Raw genomic sequence first — 19,675 nt, forward strand, 5'->3', positions numbered from 1 at the left:
CTTTAAAGGCCACCCTTTACTGTCACCACACTGTATTCTGACAGAGGAGTCGTTTGGCTAAAGGCCTCACTATTCCTGTGTGGGCTCAACCCCGTGTCAGAAGAATGTGACCCTATTTTATAAAGAGTGTTTGAAGGGGAGTTCAAAAAAGCAACGTCCTTTTACTGTATTCCTCCAAAGCACACTGCCATTAAGTGAGCACACTCACACACACACACACACACACACACACACACACATACATACACACTCATTGAAGGACAAATAAATGTGGAAACATCTGAACTCAAACTTCACAGAGTCGGAGCTCCCTCTAGAGGTGAGAGCAGGTAGAAAAAACTGCACTGGCCACCATCCACACGACGTCAGCTCTTTTGGTAATTAAATTCTGACCTAAGCAGCTTTTTCTTTTTACTACTACATAAATATGATATTTTAAATGTTGAACTGATGTTTCAGATAAATAACACACACTACAAATCAGCTGCACAAATTAGAAGTTAAATAGAAATCAATATGAAGAACGTGTGTTACATTTTTGATCGAGATGACACCAATTAGCATTTCAACCTGTGCAAAAACCTACAGAAACCTGCAAATGCATTTAAATCAAAAAGGCTCCATCATATCTAATTGCTACCATCATGTATGACACTTCTGTTTTAGCAATATATTAAAGTTTAATGGTAATATTTTGTTACACCATACACCATAAACTGCAGCTCAGAAATGCAGAATTGTGATTTTTAACTGTGCTGTTAGAATATGCTGCAGCTTTGCTTGTGTGTGGATGTGTGTGGGTGGAGGGATAACAAATTTCCAGGCTTTGTAGGAACACAGGAGGGAAGCTTACTGGTAATTTTGAGAAGGTGGGAGGGAGGCTTATTCGTAGGCGAGAAAGTAACCAGGTTTCATTTTACAGAAGTGGCAGCACAAACAATGTGGACTCCAGTAGGATGTGTGTGTTTGTGTGTCTGTGTGCCTATTTGGAGGCGTGTGGGGGTTCACAGTCCTTTCCTGGTGAAGTTGTGCCGGTGACTCCGAGTCGCTGCAGCCGCCTCATCACTCTCTGTCCCACCTGGTTGAACTCTGACCTGTAGGTCGCCTCCAGCTGCAGCTCCCTCTGCTGCCTGTCACACACACATTTAACATCACACAGGGAACAACTGCACAACTAAAACTGGTTTTTGTCCTCTTGTTAGTGACATTATGTCACCATTAATGAGTAAATGAATGAAACAAGTATCTTTATTTGATTAAAAACTAAACAAACGCCACTTTCTCACTCATTAAAATTTTGTTGATTTATTAATATTTTAGTATATGTTTAGCAGAATATGTTCACGTTTGCCCTTATAATGTGTTTTTATTATTATTCTTATGAAATGTTGAAAAATCAATAAGGAATTATTATTAATTTGGAGCCTGATTTACCATTTAAACCACTATCAATTTAAGCTATAATAAGCTGTCCTGTTGATTTTAGTATTGACTAAAATGCTGCAATAAAAATGTGAAAAATCATATTATTTTTAATATATTAGCATTGTGTATTTAGAGTGTCAAAATATATATTAAAAAATGTACCCCTGAAAAAATGTAATCTAATTAATTCCTAGAAACTTGTGATAAAATCACATTAAAGCAGTAGGTAAAAAAAGTTAATTAAAATAAATTAATTTTATTTTAATTTAATTAATTTCTGTTTTATAAACAGCTAATCAACAACAATATAATAAACTGAAATAAAAACAATATAAATGTAGGAAAAACAATTATGTTGTGAAATTGTGACTAAATATTAGCCCAATTTTTAGGACATTTTTCATCACATAATGTTACAATATCCAGCAGTTACATTGAATTAAATCAGTAAAATAACAACATATACATTTATATATACAGGGAAAGGCAACATGTGGCTCTTCAGGCTATCTGCAGTGGAAATGAAACAAAAATGAAATTTCTTTATATTTCGATTTTCATTTATCATTGGTTTAGGCCCAAAGCAATTTCTATTCTACAGCTGTAAAAATGTGAGTCTTTACAGCATTTATAAGAAGCATCTTGCAGCTCACAGGAAGCTTTTGTTGGAAAGAACTCAAGGTACAAAAGGTACAAGTACTTTTATTGACTTCATCTTTGGTTTATACTGATGAAACTAAACATCCAATGTAGAGGTATTATATATCTGTCTGGATATACTTGGACATTTATTGTTATTTATTGCACAGAACCTGCTTCCTTCATGGACGTGTATACTCACATGGCTGCTGCTCCTCTGCTGAGGCTGGTTTTGGAGACTTCCCCAGACAGGAACACGGCTCTGATCATCTCCGGTGTGAGCTGGATCCTCGAGCCGTCACACCTGAACACAGCCGAACTCACACAATCTGAGCATGAAAGCCTCCAACGAGAGGATCAATATGTCAATGTTGCATGTGCTTACGGTTGGTCCATTAGTGGTGGCAGATCGTCAGGAGGGCCATGGAGTGGAGGCGGCGCTGAGAGTGGAAGAATATCGGTGTTGTAGTCCACAGACCTATAGAGGACACACACAGTGCTTTTTAGCCTGAAGAGCCAGACCACACATTACCACATCAGATAATGGTCAGATATCTACTCCATCTTACTGAGATGAAAGGACCGCTTTGGGTTGTTTGAAATCGCAGTTTGAACAGGGATGATAAAAGATCTGCAGAGTGAAGGTTGATACCACTTACAGGCAAAATAGAATTAAAACCCTGACGAGCCACAGGTTTGCTTTGGGAGCCACCGAGAGGCTCTGAGCAGACTTCATAATGATGGGAACATAGTTTACAATGTGAGCTTCACTGAGTCACTGAGACATGATGCAGCACAAATCACCAAACCAACCTCTTGCTTATTAGGGGTGGAACAATATATCGATATAGATAAATATCGGTATCATCGGTCTTTAATAAATGCTTTTATTTTGAAAATCTCCTTGTTTTCTGCCTGTTAACTGAGCCCACAAATAAGTTTGAGCTCATACTTGAAAGATGATCACAGGCTCTTAAGGCACTTAAATGCAATGTGGCACATTATAGTGAACAGAAGGTTGATTTTATTCTTTGTATTAAAAAAAGAATGGATTGTTCAGAGCTCAAATAAAAATATTCAACTGTTAAGTCGGTCTAATTTTATGTCTTCTTGCTTGTTTATATTACTTGTTTCTATTTCTTGTTGTCTTACAGATGCTCTTTCTATTTTTGCTGCTATAACACTGGATATTTCCACATTATGGGACTAATAAAGGAATAACTAATCTTATCTTATCTGAAAATCATATTCTAGTTGTTTTTTGTGAGTTAAATGGACAAATTATATCATCTCTATCGATCGTTGGCCTCCTGAATCGATCTGTTCTACCTACAGTCAACTGTTTAAATTAATTTAGAGTCATATTTGTGTCAATAAGTCCAATATTAACTCACTTTTAGCTCTGGTTTGGTCTCTACTCACTCCTGAGGGAAATATCTCTGTAGGTGCTAAATGCTCCACTATGTTCATCAGCTAATTGCTAACTAAGAGCTAATACACTAAAATTAGCTACAAAGCTCCATAAAGCGATCTGCAAGAAGTACAGATTCAGATGAAAAATATCTGTATTATAACACTGCGCTACAATACATAACTTAAAGGGGACATATAATGCTTATTTTCAGGTTTTTGCTTGTATTTTGGCTTTCTACCAGAACACGTCTGCATGCCTTGCATGTTTAAAAAACATTGTTTTTCTGCTACAGACTGTCTGTTTCAGCATCTGTGTCTCTAAACCCCCTCCTGAAAAAAAAACCCCAGGTCTGCTCTGATTGGTCAGTGTTTCTGAAGCTTACACAGCTGCCCTCTTGGCACCATTACTGCAGCCGGGAATCACTGTAATGACACTATAGCTCCACTTTCTACCTACATATATATATATATGGCATATTTCTATAGTATATATTTATCTGACAGCTTGTTTAAATACAACATTTCTGAATACAAGCTCTGTGCATTTCTCATACTTTCACAGTATTTATGTAGCACCCAGACACTTTAAATCTCACTTTCTACAATATAGGACCTTAAACACTAAGTGTAATGACACATTTAAAGCAAACTCTGATGTATTAGAGGCTGTTAAATATCTGCACCCAGAGAGGTTTTTGGTGGTTGAGATATAACTATCAACAGAGTGATTTTAATCATCCCCTCAGACAGCATAAGGAAAGCTCTCTTTCTTCTGCTGCCATGTTGCTGTCAAGTTCTCAACTTCTGTTATAGCCACCTGACATAAATCGCATTGTTTTTGTTTGCAAGATAACCGGAGAGACTGTGAATTTAACCACCGAGGCAGAGACAGAAAATTAATAAGAGTGAGCAGGGAGGCTGGGGGAAAGTCATCTCTTGCATGATAAAAGAAGAATATATCTACAGTTATCCTGCAGATCAGTGCTGACAGGCATAAAGAGAATACTTTGCCTCGCCAGACATCTGATTATGTAACGCAGGGAAGGTGAGGAGGAAACGAGGAGAAGACAGAAAGGTGAGGACAGAGTAAGATTTAAAACCCACGCATTCACAAGTACATCATGTAAACAGTGGATGCTCAAATTACTCGGGCATCTTGTCAAATAAAGAGTTGAAATCTCCCCGGGGAGCTTCATTAGCTCGGCAACTTTACAGTTCTAACATGCAAGGCACAATTAAAATGTACATGACAGTGTTTTCTTGGAAAGGGTCATAAACAGAGTGATCACGCACCTGATTGGGATCCGTCTTGACAGGGTGCATGTATAAGCATACAGAGCACCACATGGGACAGCCCACGCTGCGCTCACATCAAAATATCATCACTTATTCACTGTCCATTTAGGCTACAGGCTGAAAAACACATTATCTCACAGTGGAAGTGTTTCTCAGTGCCTCCATGTGACCTATATTCTACATACACCCAGAAGTATTTCACTTGAGGTATAGAGTAGTACCACAGGTAAGAACACTTTAAAGAGAATACATTCTAGCACAACACTAGGTTTGAAATTCACGTTTCTTCTCTTGAAAATGAGTGAAACAATGTGGAGCTAAAGCAGATCACTGCAGTGGTGTTAACTTCATTAAAACATACTGAATTGTGCACATTTTGCATTGCAATCAAGTGAAAGTGTGATTTCTGATTAAATCAGAAGCTCAAAAAACTGAGGGAGAAAACTAATCCCAACACTCGAGATGGATTTAAAAACATAATAAAAATATAATATAAAAACATTTATATTAAATTAAAAATAACTGAAAAATATATATAATAAATATAAAATACAAATTATTGAATTTAAACTATTAAAATATATAAAAATAAAATATAAAAATAATTAGATCTATTTTGTTAAAAATATACAAAATAATGTTTAAAAAAATCCTTAACTTCTGGGAGCATTTAACAAATATAATGAATGAAAACAAGGAGAAAAAACATGCTGTATAGAATTTATGAAATCTTATTAAATCCAAATAAGATAAATATTATTAATAAAAATGTCTTAAAAATAATGTACAAAAGTAAAAATGTATGAATATAAAAAACTTCCTGTAAATCATTTATGTAATTTTATGAAATACTAATAATTTATAAGTATATAATTAAAAATTAAAAAAATAATTTACAAAAGTAAAATGGATAAATAACATTAGAAAAACCTATGTTTTGTATTAAATCCCAACAAGATATAAACCAAAACACTAAAACTAAATAAAATCAGAGCCAATACATGAAATTCACAATAACTGGAGAGATGAGTGATGAGAATCGAATTGAGATGATGAATGGAATCCCAAAAAAATTCAATACTGAAGCTCATTAATACTTTGTCTTTTATTTTGACAGGACAAATATTTACTGGACTTGTTAAATCAGTAAAATGAGCTGGTGACTTCAAACCGATCAACATGTAACTGACACGTGAAGGATCTCAGGAAATCTGCAGCTTCAGATCAAAAGGTTCAACATCAAAGTGATTGACTGGCTGTTTGCATCACAATCTATTATTGACGTTATTTTATTTATACATCAGTGAGAAACAACGTCCCCCTGGTCATATTGATATATATATATATATATATATATATATATATTAAACCAAAGCTCACAGACTCCAGTCTTTATTCTGTTTATGGCTTCTGCTTATTTTATTTTTTAATTTTTATCTTCTTTTTCTGTTGTAATTTTTAATGCAAAAACATTTATTTATGAGTTTCTCGAATGTGTGGGATTTGATGCTTTCCTTTTTAATAAGTTTATTTATTGTTATTTATAGTTTTATTTCATTTTAAGGTTAATTTGATAACTTCAGTAACTAATTTCTCAGCAGAATACAAAATATACATCATTAATCATCATACATCATTCTTTTTATTTATTTTTTGCTAGAATAACCTACCTAGCAGTAAAAAGTGATTAAAATTACCTCCACTATCGCAACTTCTATAAGTGGTTTACTCATAAATGCATCAATAATCATCCAATTATATATTTTGTGAAATGGGACCATTTTCTTGACAAGTAGTTTTATTCTTAATACTTTTACGTATAGCAAAGTATTTCTTCATTGTGGTTCTGCTCCTTTTACTTAATAAAAAGATCTTCATACTACTTCCATCGCTGGTTAGAAGCTGGAGAAGCTATAATGAAGTCATTGCAACTGCAGGGTCATAAGTTTAAATTCTTCCACGGTCTGGAAAGTTAAGGACAGCGGAAGTGAACAACAGCCACTTTCCCTCTGTAAACAAGTCATGTAAACATGTACGAGTGCTATTTTTATTCCACAGTTGAAGCTTTTTACACAAGAACTTCTGTCTTTTAACTTCTGTCTTTTGACTTCTGGGTGGCTGCAACAGTTCAGTATGAAGGCACTCTCATTGTTCAGTGATTAAGAGGAGAAACAGGAACTGGTAATGTACACATTCTTTACGTTCAGTTGTGACATACCTGCGTGGGGCAGAGTCCCAGGTGAGAGCAGGATGCTTGGACAGACACTTTGGGGTGATTGAACCAAAATCCTTCCATATCATGAGCCCCGGGATCACTTCCTGTTGATAGCAAGGGAAAAAAAAGGGGCTATATCAGATTAACCTATTTTCAGATTAACCCAAAGAAACTCACAAAGTGAAAACTCTCACCTTGGGGTCCAGAAACTTCTTGTGAGTGTGTGGAGTTTGTGTCCCTCTACCGTCCACGCTGCTCTCAGGGGTTGAATACCTGCACACACAAAGAGTTTTATGGGGAACAATCAGGTCTATATATTGCTCTGACAGAAATGTTTAGTTAGGATTGCAACCAAATCAGCTCCTCTGCTTCAGAATCTTCAGAATCTTCAGTTTCTTACGATTTTTGACGTCAATATTTTTGAAATATGTGTTTTTGTTTATAAGGTGAGGGGAATATTCCTGAGCAATTTTCTAATCTTCATCCTCCTAAATGTATTACTTGTAGAGATCAATTTTCCATAAAGATTTAGAGCTACAAAATGATGCAATGGTTTCTCTCACCTGTTCCTCTATAAAATGTTCTAAAAAATTCTTAAAAGACAATTTAACTGCTGTTTGGTAACTGCTTTTCCCCATGTGTTGTCCACATGTGCATATTCTTTGTTTTATTTATAGTGACATGCACAAACACAATCACACATCTAACACTCATATTTTCTATCATATTGTTGTTGTTCTTATTGTCATGTTTTATAAATTTTTTATCGCTAATATGAAATCATATTGTTTTCTGAGTATATAATATTGTGAATTTTTAACATTATTTAGGTGGAGGCTTTAAATTAGCCCATTTGGGTTTTCTGCCAAAACAAAATATAGCCGGGCATTATCAAATATAAGCTCAGAGAATACTTGTATTACAAAGATTTATAATATATTCCCATTAACATGTGTTGAGTGAAGAGGTGTTGTTACCTGGGCAGAGGGCAGAGGTGGAACTCCAGATCGGTCTCCAGGTACTTGGGGGTCGGTCTGTAGGTCTGCAGGCCTGGAGCTGGGTTCTAAAGCAATAATACTTTAAATATATTGTCCTACTGATATGCATCATGTGTCATATACAGAAACAAACGTAAAGGCATGAATTTATACATATATTAATCGCTTTGGAAAGCCAAAGGGGCAAAAGATACGAACGCAACTTAAAAGCTGAGAGCTTCGCTGACATTCTCAGCTGCCTTGAACAGCCTGTGGTGAGATTTGGATGAATAATGAGAGCCTTACAAAGATTCTGAGTGGGTTTGCAGGGAAAGGTCTGAGCAGAGCTTCAGGGGCGCTGAAGGACAGACAGACAGTCTCACCGCCCTCCTCTTTCTTTTCATGCTGCTGCTCCTCACAGACGCTCGGCTCGCCTGTCGAGGACGCCAGCTCATCCTAAAGAGGGACAAGAGAAGTTTTAAAAGGTAGGTAGATAGGAGAGAAGACATGAATACATAGTGGTGGAATCTGCATGTTTGAGTCCAGATGCTGCACAGTTACAGGAGGTCCAGTGCGAAGTGGTCTGGCCAAAGTCGGGGGGACATAAGAGTTATACGCCTCCCAGACTGACACAGGCTGGTAACCCTGAACCTTGTAGTGCTGCGGAACCTAAAGTGGAAAAGCAATACCAAGAAATATTATGCTTCCAACAGTAACGGAACAGAGAAACACATATATTTGCACCAACTGATGATGAACCAACAGAGCAATATTAACATAATTGGTTTACAGTATAAAAAAACACTTAATTACAAGCAAAAGTGTTTAGATATGCAAATGAGGCGTGCACTTCTCATATATGTGCAAATTTGCAGGACATAAATCTGAACACTGGTTAAAGCAACTTTCAGTGTCAAAAGCTGTAATACGTACATTTCCATCATGTTTTATTAACAAAATGTTGTAAAAATCAGGAAATGAATGGCTGAATATATTAAGGAATAAAACTGGTCAATTTTGTGTCTCTAAGTGGAGCTGAAGTTGAGATTTATGAGAAAAAACTCATTTTAACAAAACGGCCTTCAAAGATTTCATGCATTCTTAATGGAAATGACTATTTGAAGACAAGATATTGAATGCAATTCATATAGAACATGTAAAACACATAATATTGTGCAGGAGAGTGGGAGTTTTCTTACGAGGGTTTAGACTACACTCGAGGTACGACACGCTGCAGTACAACCATCACTTTTAGTCCATTTAGGAGGAATTAATTTACCCCAGAAGTAAATGTACTAAAGTACTCTCCACCACTGCTGGGTTTATATCTGTCCATTTATAAGCTCTATGTTCAGAAGAGCAGCTGCTGCAGTAAATACCTACTTGAAGCTTGAAGAAGGGAATACGTGTGGTCACGGTCACATCAAGAGGCTCCACAGGCAGTGTGACCGAACCACTGGCAGCCTGCAAATATCAAGGAGACAAATGGCATTATTTGTTCAATTGCACATCGAGGCCTTTTCTCTGCGGGGCTTCAGGAAAATGAGAGACTTAATCAAAGTGCAGGAAAGCTGAGCTTCCTCTTTGATTCCACGGCTAGATCAAAGACATCTTTCAAGGGAAATAATGAATGAAAATTGTTTCATGTGCAGGACAATCGGCAGCTCTCACTTTTCTCATCTTCTGCATGTCGGAGCCCATTTAGGTAGTTTAGCATTTCAGTTAAATCGGCTTTAACAAGACAAACTGACGTGAGGTTAAGCTGTTTTGTTGACAGGCTGCTGATTACATTTTTGACATTGATGGGTAAAGAAATAACTTGTAATCTGCAGTTATCTAATGTACTCACCAGCGGGTTATCTTCATTAGAGAAAACAGGGAAAGCAAATGGAAAGACTCTGTCCCGTGAGATCTGCAGATCACAAGCTGGCTCTTCTTCTGAAAAAGGTGAGGCAGTTAACAAGGGGAAAAGTTCATTTCTGCATTTTATTATTCATTTGGGTCAGTGAGAAATGTTGCACGATGGATGTATGACTAAATGCATGAAGGACTGTAAATAGCGCCGTCCCCAAGGCCTGCATGTATGTCTCAGAAGCTCATATTAACCAGAGGGGATTTTAATTTTACCTGCAGGGATAAATTCAATTAAGCGTGCTTTTTCTGACATGGCATAATGAGATTACTTCTGAATGAGGAGATTATGGGATGATAAAAACCTTTTGTTGCCAAGGGCAAAGTCTTCATATTCTCTGACAGTTTCTTCAAACAGGTCAGTCTGCGGTTCATGCGACAGCGGATCACTATCTGGAGGGCAGAGAAGAGATTCCAGCTTCAGACGAGTTAAAACTCCTTCATATACATCACTAAGACTCTCAGATATATGGGCCACATGAAGAATGAGAGAAAGAAGAAGTTTTTGCCTTAAACCTACATTCTTTCTAATGGCCAGCAGGGGGCGACTCTACTGCAAAAAGAACTTGATTTAGCACCTCATTAAACATTGTTAAATTAATTTGTGGTCTTAATTGCTTGTTTTGAGTCTTCTTCAATACAACATGATGATCATTTTTTAAATTATAGTCCGATTTAGATTAAAATAGACGAAAAACCTGAACTAATTTGGACAACATCTCACATTTAGTGCATTCATTTTGAAAGTTTTATCTGATTTTGGTGTTTTAAATCAAGCTTTTCTCATGCAAAGCTTCAAAATCCGCAGATAAAAGCATAAATAGAAACATGACTACGGTTTTCAGTTCATTAAAGTCCTTTGTAACACACCGTAACATGTTTGTAGTCTAAAAAGGTCTTGTTCAGCATTTTGGTTGTCCAAAAAGACACTCTTTTTCTTTGTTAGTTATCACATGATTAAAAGAAACTCCAACTAAATTTAAAAGCTTGATAGCTAAATAAGAGCCAATAAGTAATTGTGCAATTAATTATCCGATTCGTCGACTAATAATTTAAATTATTAGACTAATCGACTATTAAAAAGGTTGTTGGTTGCAGCCCTAGTCCAAATATGGTCACTTCTGGCTCCAAAAAAATCAAGATGACAGCCAGAAAAGAAAACTGGATACAGTCGTCCACAGACCTGAGAGTGACATCACGGTGGCTACGTCCACTTCCCTCATACAGTCTACATCTTTCTGTATTTTACTACCTCTAGAGAAGAGAAGCTCTTCATGTGTCATGTGTGAGGTCAGATCACTCTGCTTTTACTGGAATGCACTCAGTGTACCCAGGAAAATCGACTGTACAGTAAAGAATATTATACATTTAGTGTGAGGAGTTTACACATCACTGAGCTAAAGGGACAGGGCCACAGGGACACTAGCCCGCTCCTGGGGGAAGAGGGGAAGTGTGTAAGTGTGTGAAGTATTTGTGCATCTCAGCAAATGTGTGTATGCATTTGTACCATACATCACTTGGATGTGTGTATACCTTGCGTGCCGCTTGCTGGAACAGTCTGAGGGCTCTTTGTTTCAGCTCAAACTGAAAACTGGGGTAAAACTGGAAGCACGGGGCTCCCTCAGGGGCCTAGGAGAGGTTAGAAAGACATTTATTGCTGACTTTTATATGCTTATTTGGCATCATTACAGTGAGTGCACATGAAAAGGTACAGCCTGGAGTATTTAACTGACAAAAGATAGTAGGGCACTTAAAGTGAATGTTAAATTGAATTAAATTGCAGGAGGAGCTGTAAGTACAAGTCTCATTTAGTTTAAGACCAGAGAGAGGCAGGTGTATTCTACAGAGAGGATAAAAGTCCATGTATCAGATGTGGAATGACTCAGGAGAGATCTATCCTTACATTTACTAAGACAAAATATGGATTTATTAAGCACTCATCTCAATAAACAGATATCAGCTTATTAATGCAGAATCTGGAGGAAAACAGACAAGATTTTGGTATCAGAACAATTAAAGAAATAACTCCATTATAAGTAAAAGTATCAAAGGTAAAAGTAAAAATTTCTGCAGAATGGACCCACTCAGATAGTTTTATATATTCTAAATATATTATTACATTATTTGTATTGATGCATTTATGCAATAATTACATTTTGTAAAGATAGGGTTAATTTTAAATGTATAATATAGAGTCATGAGGTGTCTGATCGCTTTAAATTGATCATGTTTTTATGTTAAATCTTGACCTGAAAAGCAACTAAAGCTGTCAGCTAAATATAGTGGAATAGAAGTATAAAGTTATACAAAATGGAAATACTAAAGTAAAGTAAAAGTAGCTCAAAATTGTACCCTAAATGTACTTAAGATAGATTCCACCTCTGCATGCAAACCACTGTGACTGCATCATGCACACCAATAATGAAAAGTGAACCTTTAAGTGTTGATCATTAAAGAGATTAAGTGTGTGCTATATTTAGACATGTTCACCTGACTTTACCTTGCTGTCAAACAGTCCTCTTTAAGTTTAAGAAAGGAGACTCTTTTACAGAAACATTCTGCTTCATAGAAACCAGGGAGTTGCTGGTAGAACAATGCAACAGTGATACGTTTGTTTTATTGTGTGACTTTGATAAATCTGAACTAAACATTTAAACCACCAAAGTCACACAATAACACAAACAGCTCCTGTGTTCTGCAAGATAAAACAACTATTTTTGTCAAAAGGAGACTAGATAATGGCTTCAGATCCTCATCGGTAAGGGCTGTCTGACTGCAAGGTAAAGCTTCGAAAACACACTAAATCTAGCTTTTATTTTAACTTTTGGAAGGTGGCAGAAGATGCATTTTGCTGCTTGCTTAGCTTCTGTGCTGGTACTTCTGGCTGCCAACCGCCATCTATGGATAAGAACGTCATAAAAACTCCAAACTGGTATTTTAATCAAATGATAAGAGGATCTACTTAAAAACAACAGCTTACACAACAAGAGAAGTTGATGAGTTTCAGGATGAGAAATGCAAGCTGCGTGAAATGTGAAGATTAAAAAACACACCAGGGTCGATGTTTACCTGTACGGCTTCACAAAGCACTCGTCTGGAGGAAAGTTTAGGTGGTCCAGCAGCAAAGTCTTCCTCCTGCCATAGATCTCCCCTTTTGACCTGCAACAAAACCAGTAAAAATCAGTAAGAATGTGCTAAAAAATTGTCAGAACTAAGGGATATTGGTGTACGGCATGATAGCAATAAGTAGATGAGGTTCTTTCTGATTTTGCTTCAGAGTTTTGGCAATGACAGATGGTGCAAGGCCAATGGAAAAAAAATATCCCTACAATGTTTATCCTCTATATAAGGACATATTTTGGCTGAAAAGGCAACAGGGAGAAACAAGCTTTATTCTGCACAGTCACATCACAAAATGTGACATTTCACAAGAACCGAATGTCTCGTCTGTGCCACTAAATCACATGTCAGCAACATAGGCTGATGAAATGATAACGTCACAAAGCTGTAAAGCATCACTGCTGCCGAACAGAAGAGGACGACTTCTCTGTTCGGTTATTTAATTGCTGGCCTGCAGTCAAGAATCCACAGAGGACATAAAGGAGAAGATACGAGCTCTTCCTCTCATAAAAAACAACAGAGTTCCCATAAAATACCAAAGTGTGGTGATATGAGGCTGTAAACGGAGAGTACATGGGAGAGGACACATCTGTGTGTGCGTGTGTGTGTGTGTGTGTGTGTGTGTGTGTGTGTGTGTGTATTATAAACAGTGCAGGTGGAGAGAAGACGGGGGAGGAAGTGCTGTTAAGTGTCTGTGAGAGTTCTGTCAACTATTCAAATAACTTCTCTGAGGAAACACACACACACACACACTCATATTTCAGAACTGATGTTACTTTGGCTGAGTCTGCACATTTCCCTCGCTGACTCTCAATAAAATCAGTCACAGAGGCGGCATGAAAGGTTGAGAATCTCAGCGTGGATCTAATAACACAACAACTCGATCAGGTTATAACATTTGTCTGCAGAGGTGATTAGCCACCAACACACCCGATAAATGTCACGTGAAATGAGACAGAAAAACCAAACGCCTGCATGAGAAGGTCCACCGCAACAAGGCCAGAAAAACATGTTTTACTGTAAACAATAATTATGACCACGAGGACAGACTATCAACACTCAATACAAGACCTGAGGGTGAGTGTCCTGCAGTGGTTTGATCCTCCGACTGGATTGACCAGCAGTCAGTCACAAGGGGAGATTTAACATGGAAGAACAGAATTTGCCTGAGACTTATCACGTTTTAAACTAATTCAGGGCCAGCTAAAAGCTAATTTTGCATACTTCTAATTTTGCCAATTTGCCAAAATGTAAACATATATTGACTAAATAACTGGGGCCAGTTACATAGAGCATCTTAAGTTTTCTCCTTAAGTAAGAACTTAGTAGTAAGTAAGTACAAAATCAATTCAAGAAGTCACGTTAAGGTCCTTTCATGAAATCCCCCCAAAATATGACAATTTGACTGTTCTGGCCAAAAAAGAAAAAAGTAATTGCAGGAAAGATTCCATCAAAAAAGGTAGAAATAACGTTTTTACTAAAGTAAACTAGTTACAGCTAATCATTAGGTTGGACTCGCTGTATGGCTGCTATTCTAAGGAAACCTTAACTCTGATTTAAAGGAAAATCTTAATTTAAGGTGCTTTGTGCAACCTGCCCCTCAAGTTGTAATTTGAGAATCATGTTTATCTGCCAGATGGAAGTAAAGAACAACAATAATAATTATTATTATCAGGGTATATCAGAGTTTTAAAACTTCTGCTCTTCATTAAACTGTTCTGTAATGCAACTTGCTGTAAGAATAATGGTGTGCAGACTGTTTCCTGTCTATCAACATTCATTTAAAAGTCTTACCATGTATTCATGAAGTGCAATCTCTCTCTCGTCTGCTATCCGCCTCCTGTGGCGCTCTGACGCAGGCTCCTGACCCAGATGAACCTGCCTGAATACAATGTAAATATTTATTTTAATTAGGCTGGAAAAAACATGAGAAAAAACTTCATATGTGATGATATAAGCAATCTCAAGGATGACTTATATACCAAAACACATATACTAAAATAATCTTTCATGTGCCTTAACTTTAACTTCTGTGCCAGTGCAGAAAACCTTAACATTTATGTGCAGAAAAAATATTTACAAATCATACTTCCAAAACAAGAAGCTTTCTGTTATTTTTTCCCAGAAAGCCTTCAACAATTGGCAAAAAAATGTGCCAACATTTGCAATTTCATTATATTTAGCTTGTGATAAATGTGATGCTGCATGTGCATTTAATTAGTTAGTGCAGAGGGAAAATGCATATATTCCAACATTCACAGGGATTTAAATTAAAAGTTTCATATTTTATATTTGGCCTACCATTTGAGGTGGTTGGCCTGCTCTTCCTTCTCATTTTGTTGGACCTTTTTTAAGAAGAGGGCCTCCTTCATCTGCCTGTTCTGCAGACCAGCCATACTGCCACAGGACATGGCTGAAGTGAACCAGCACAACAATAAAAAAGAGACACACTTTGAAATGCAATTTAGTTAATAGAAAGGACAGTGTGTAAAGGGTGAACATGACAGGACCCTAATGTAACTTTCATCATAAGATAAGACAGCAACAGGTTAGCAGAGATGTAACAAAAACAACAACAGAAAGTGGAAAGCAGCGGGTGGCTTGTACCTTCCCTCAGGTCTCTGCAGCTGAGTTTATTGGTGTCTTTGATCAGCATCTTGGCCACCCCTGCAGGGGTGCACACATCAAACACAGGCTTCAGTCCGGCCTGATCTCTCTGGGTCTAAACATAATGAAATAACAACAAGAATTGAAAGACAAAAAGTTTTTTCTGCATGAAAAAATTGAGACAGTTGAGAGTGGATGCTTTTGCTTCAACAACACTTTTCATGGATCCAAACTTTAAAAAGTTCTCATATTAAAGTTTTCAGCTGCCTGGAATCTACAAACTCTTCAAAGAAAATCAGCTTCTTTCTTCTCTCGTCTCAATCAAAAATGAAGTGACAATAAATAACATGAGGGAAGATAATAAGAAGCAGATTTTACATTTTACCTGCACAAAGAGAGCCTCTCTTTATACCAATTTCCAGCATGAGAATGAATTCATTAACCTCTTGATCCAGAACTATTTTACTTAAAAAATATACTGAACCTCATTAAACACCTTTGTTTTGTCGGCCTCCTTGCTCGACCTGTGTTTGGTTTTACTTGGACGAGGCAGTCGGGAGGACGGTGACGCTGCTTTGTATTCTGCTGGCGCTGCGTCTCCATGACCCGGCTTTCTTCCCAGCTCGCTTTCATGCAGGAAAACAAGCACATAAAAGTACACCGTTAAGAGTAAAACTTGTTTTAATGATGACAGAATTGCACACACTAGTCAGGGCCCAAATAGATTGATGAGAATTGGACAGTAATTTCACAGGAAGGGACATTTTTGGCAACAATTTGAGGCTGCTAGTAGATAAAACTGAACCAATAATTCATCTTGAGGTCCAGGATCAGTTCACAGCAGAGTGAGAATGGCTCTAAATTGGGTGTTTATGAATTGATATATGGACATCAGGGGGTTTAAAGGGTGGGAGGGATACATGGGAGTGAAAGATGAGGTCAGAAGCTGTAAAATGATATTAACATTTCTTCAGCTGTCAGATTTCTTCAGGGCATTAAATTTAAGTGGATGATAATTTGAAACACATCTCAATATAGATAACAGCTTCACTAACCTTTACTTTTAGAATTTTAACATTTTAAATGCCAATAATGCCACATTTATGCAGTAAAAACACACACAAAAATTTAATTTTAGGGGGATTTTTTTTACACAGCAGCAAAAAACACTTGTGGAATTTAGGAAAAAGAGCTTTTTTTTTGCACAAATGGCTCGATCCAATGGAAAATAGTGAAAGACAGAGCTCTAGATTAAAAGCCTGATAAATCGATTTTGAGTGTCTGTATTTCAGCTGCACAGTTTTTGCACTAACACAGCCAAAATCATGGAAATAGAAAAATTGACAAGCCCAAACTGTCCCTGGTGATGGACAAAAGCTTATTGAACACAGAGTTCACACAACACTTTACTATCATAGAGTCAACAAGAGCTTCACACTATGAGCGTCACAAAGATTTACTAGGTTTATTTAAGGATTTATTGCGCGCTAGTAGGCTGATTAGATTAGATTAATGGAAAAGGCAGAAGCTAAAGTCATTTAAAATATCAAAATCACCGTCGTCATCGGTTTAATTTGAGAGAAATGTCAGATAAGTCGGAGAGGGAATGCTGAGCAACAAGTATCTGGCGTGGGTTCGAGCTGGAAAAACATTAGCTCCTGCATATATTTCTTAATCTTTCAATTGCACATATCTCATATTTTATTTGGTTCCACTGCAGGGAACAACAAACAGAGGGGGAATGTTTTATATGCTAAACATCCATCGGGAGGCAAATCCATCTTGATATCACTGCACCAGCCACCAAGCTATTTTCATGAATTATTAACTTTGGGCCGAGATAACGGCAAGACAGTGCAGTGGATGGAGCTGCTGCTGTGTGATGGATAGCACCCTCTTTCTCATGGGAACACAGTTAAACATTTGGTTTTACACTGGCTGCAAATACAAACAGGGACTTCTCATCAGCACACAAGCCCATTTTCTCTGAATCCAGCTCGCCGCATGCTTTTACCCCGAAATTAACCATAATTAGTTTGCACGTTCAACTAAGAGCTGTTATTACTGGAGAGGACAGGAGGTCAGGATCTGTGAAGCAGTACGGGGAAGAACTAAGTTATAGTAGATTTATTATCTTATGCATGTCACATTAATCAGATATTTACACTGTTACACAACAGCTGTTCTACGTCCTGTAAGTTGAGCTGTCAAACAGGCTCATCTGAAGCTGCTCAGCTGAAGGTGTCAATAGAAACGGGGGGAATGAGTGTGAACTAAAGCAACAGTTGGAGATTACACAGTAAGATGAGATAGCATAGTGAGAGCAAAACAACAAGGAAAAACATATCAGCAGGCCTAAAAGAAAACATTTCTGCTGGCAGATGAGATACCTCTCATATCTGTATGCTATGTTTTATATTATCTTGTTATTTTACACAGCTGGAGATTTTATTTTTACACTCAGTAAAGTACAAATATATCCACCTAATGTCACACTGCTACAGAAGAGGATTAGGGCCAGGTAGGGGAAAAAATAATGAGGAGGGGGAAAATAATCATTATAAACTTCCAGAAAAAAGTCAAAATGACGAGAATAAAGTCACTTGTTGAGTTGGTAAAGTAGACTGCAAGCTAGAACCTGATTTCCTCAGTACATCTAATATATAACTAAAACAATTCACATAAATGGCATGAAAGCAGATTTTCTGAAAACAATGGTTGTGGCAGCTTCTTACCAAATATAGGGATTTTGGTCCTACTACACATATTATATTGTGGCAATTGCTCATTCTATAACACTGATGAAAATCAGGTTGGAGCTTAAAGTCTCTCTAACTGTTCAGACAGACGTGCTTCTCCATAACACAATTTTTTGACTTTATTCTCCTCATTTCAACTTTTTTCTTCAAACTGCATAATGAAAAAAAAAAAATCCTCCTCTCATTTTTTCTCCTATCTGGCCTCAATCCTTTTCCCTACACTGCATTTTTCTGCACGTAACAATATTTTTAAATGTAGAAAGGGGAAACAATCTAGTGCTCTACCTGAGGGTGAGGTGAGGGGCGGAGCTCCCGCTGACGGTGCAGAGGAACGGTCTGGTGTTGAACTGTGAGATGATCAGCTGCATGGTGACCTGACAAGTCTCGTATTGGAAAGGACTGAAGGTCACAGTGACGTTCTCCTCACCGTTGGCTGGTATCACACCTGGGAGAGCAAGGAGCACACAGCAGGGATGAGTGAGGGATTCACCACCAGGAGCAGCTTCTTCTGCAGTAAATACCAGACACAATAAGCTCAACAAGCAGGACACAATTCCCCCAAACTAAGCCACCTGTTGCTGTTCGGAGTGAGTGGAAACTTGAAAAACACAACAGATAAATCGAGGTTTTAGTTTAGAGTTCTACAAAGTACAAGTACAAACATCTGAAATTGTCATCTCAGAGTACTGGATAAAAAGATGAAAAAGTGAGCTTAAATGAATGGATTAATTTAACAATAGTTAGTAAGGTAAAAGTAAGTTGTAAAAAATGATGAAAAAATTAGTTTCGCGTCCGAGACAAACATCTGAAATAGTCATCTGAGGATAAAAATTAATGGATACATTGAACAACACTTGAAATAGTAAGGTAAAAGTACTGGATCAGCAGTTTAAATTGTTAGTTAAAAGTACTGGATAAATAATATTTATGATAATAAAAAACTTTATTTGTATAGCACTTTTCATACACTTTTCACCTTGAATGGACGTAAGACTAAACCTGTTAAAAACATATAAAAAACAGTCAATTAATAAATGAAAGTTGAAAATATAGTTGAAAATATAGATATTAAAAATGGTGGAAATAGTTAGATTAAAGCACTAAATATTAATAGATATTGTTTGCCAACAGTAAGTAGTAAAAATGATATGAAAAACAAGATGGTGAACTGAATCAGTTGAAATAAGGAGCTAAAATTAAAGAATGAATGATTGCTTTTATATTCTAAGCTGCAGGTCAGTGACATGTCCATGGTTTATGATATATGTAGAGAGGAAAGCAGACAAAACATAAAAAGCACTTCCAAAATAAGA

The 19,675-nt window shown here is 37.0% G+C and overlaps 1 protein-coding gene across 5 annotated transcripts in view; it reads right to left on the reverse strand.

Moving 5' to 3' along the window:
- The window catches only part of cfap221 (cilia and flagella associated protein 221), a 24,955-nt gene continuing 5,280 nt past the window's right edge, over nucleotides 1–19,675 (reverse strand). For 2 of the 5 annotated variants that reach the window (XM_059327704.1, XM_059327705.1), the window contains exons 8-25: nucleotides 18,648–18,807; nucleotides 16,088–16,229; nucleotides 15,604–15,718; nucleotides 15,298–15,409; nucleotides 14,791–14,878; nucleotides 12,946–13,035; nucleotides 11,410–11,505; nucleotides 10,182–10,269; nucleotides 9,815–9,903; nucleotides 9,349–9,429; nucleotides 8,521–8,634; nucleotides 8,272–8,421; nucleotides 7,966–8,051; nucleotides 7,183–7,261; nucleotides 6,992–7,092; nucleotides 2,450–2,542; nucleotides 2,267–2,368; nucleotides 1–1,130 (exon numbers count right to left, since the gene is read on the reverse strand). In XM_059327704.1, the coding sequence (XP_059183687.1) occupies nucleotides 983–1,130; nucleotides 2,267–2,368; nucleotides 2,450–2,542; nucleotides 6,992–7,092; nucleotides 7,183–7,261; nucleotides 7,966–8,051; nucleotides 8,272–8,421; nucleotides 8,521–8,634; nucleotides 9,349–9,429; nucleotides 9,815–9,903; nucleotides 10,182–10,269; nucleotides 11,410–11,505; nucleotides 12,946–13,035; nucleotides 14,791–14,878; nucleotides 15,298–15,409; nucleotides 15,604–15,718; nucleotides 16,088–16,229; nucleotides 18,648–18,807 (1,934 nt within the window). In that variant the 3' untranslated portion in view covers nucleotides 1–982. The remainder of the gene's footprint in view (nucleotides 1,131–2,266; nucleotides 2,369–2,449; nucleotides 2,543–6,991; nucleotides 7,093–7,182; nucleotides 7,262–7,965; nucleotides 8,052–8,271; nucleotides 8,422–8,520; nucleotides 8,635–9,348; nucleotides 9,430–9,814; nucleotides 9,904–10,181; nucleotides 10,270–11,409; nucleotides 11,506–12,945; nucleotides 13,036–14,790; nucleotides 14,879–15,297; nucleotides 15,410–15,603; nucleotides 15,719–16,087; nucleotides 16,230–18,647; nucleotides 18,808–19,675) is intronic. The other 3 variants (XM_059327709.1, XM_059327708.1, XM_059327706.1) reach the window with 3 other exon arrangements.

The sequence above is a fragment of the Centropristis striata genome, chromosome 24 (genome assembly GCF_030273125.1).
Source record: "Centropristis striata isolate RG_2023a ecotype Rhode Island chromosome 24, C.striata_1.0, whole genome shotgun sequence".
NCBI lineage: Eukaryota > Metazoa > Chordata > Actinopteri > Perciformes > Serranidae > Centropristis > Centropristis striata.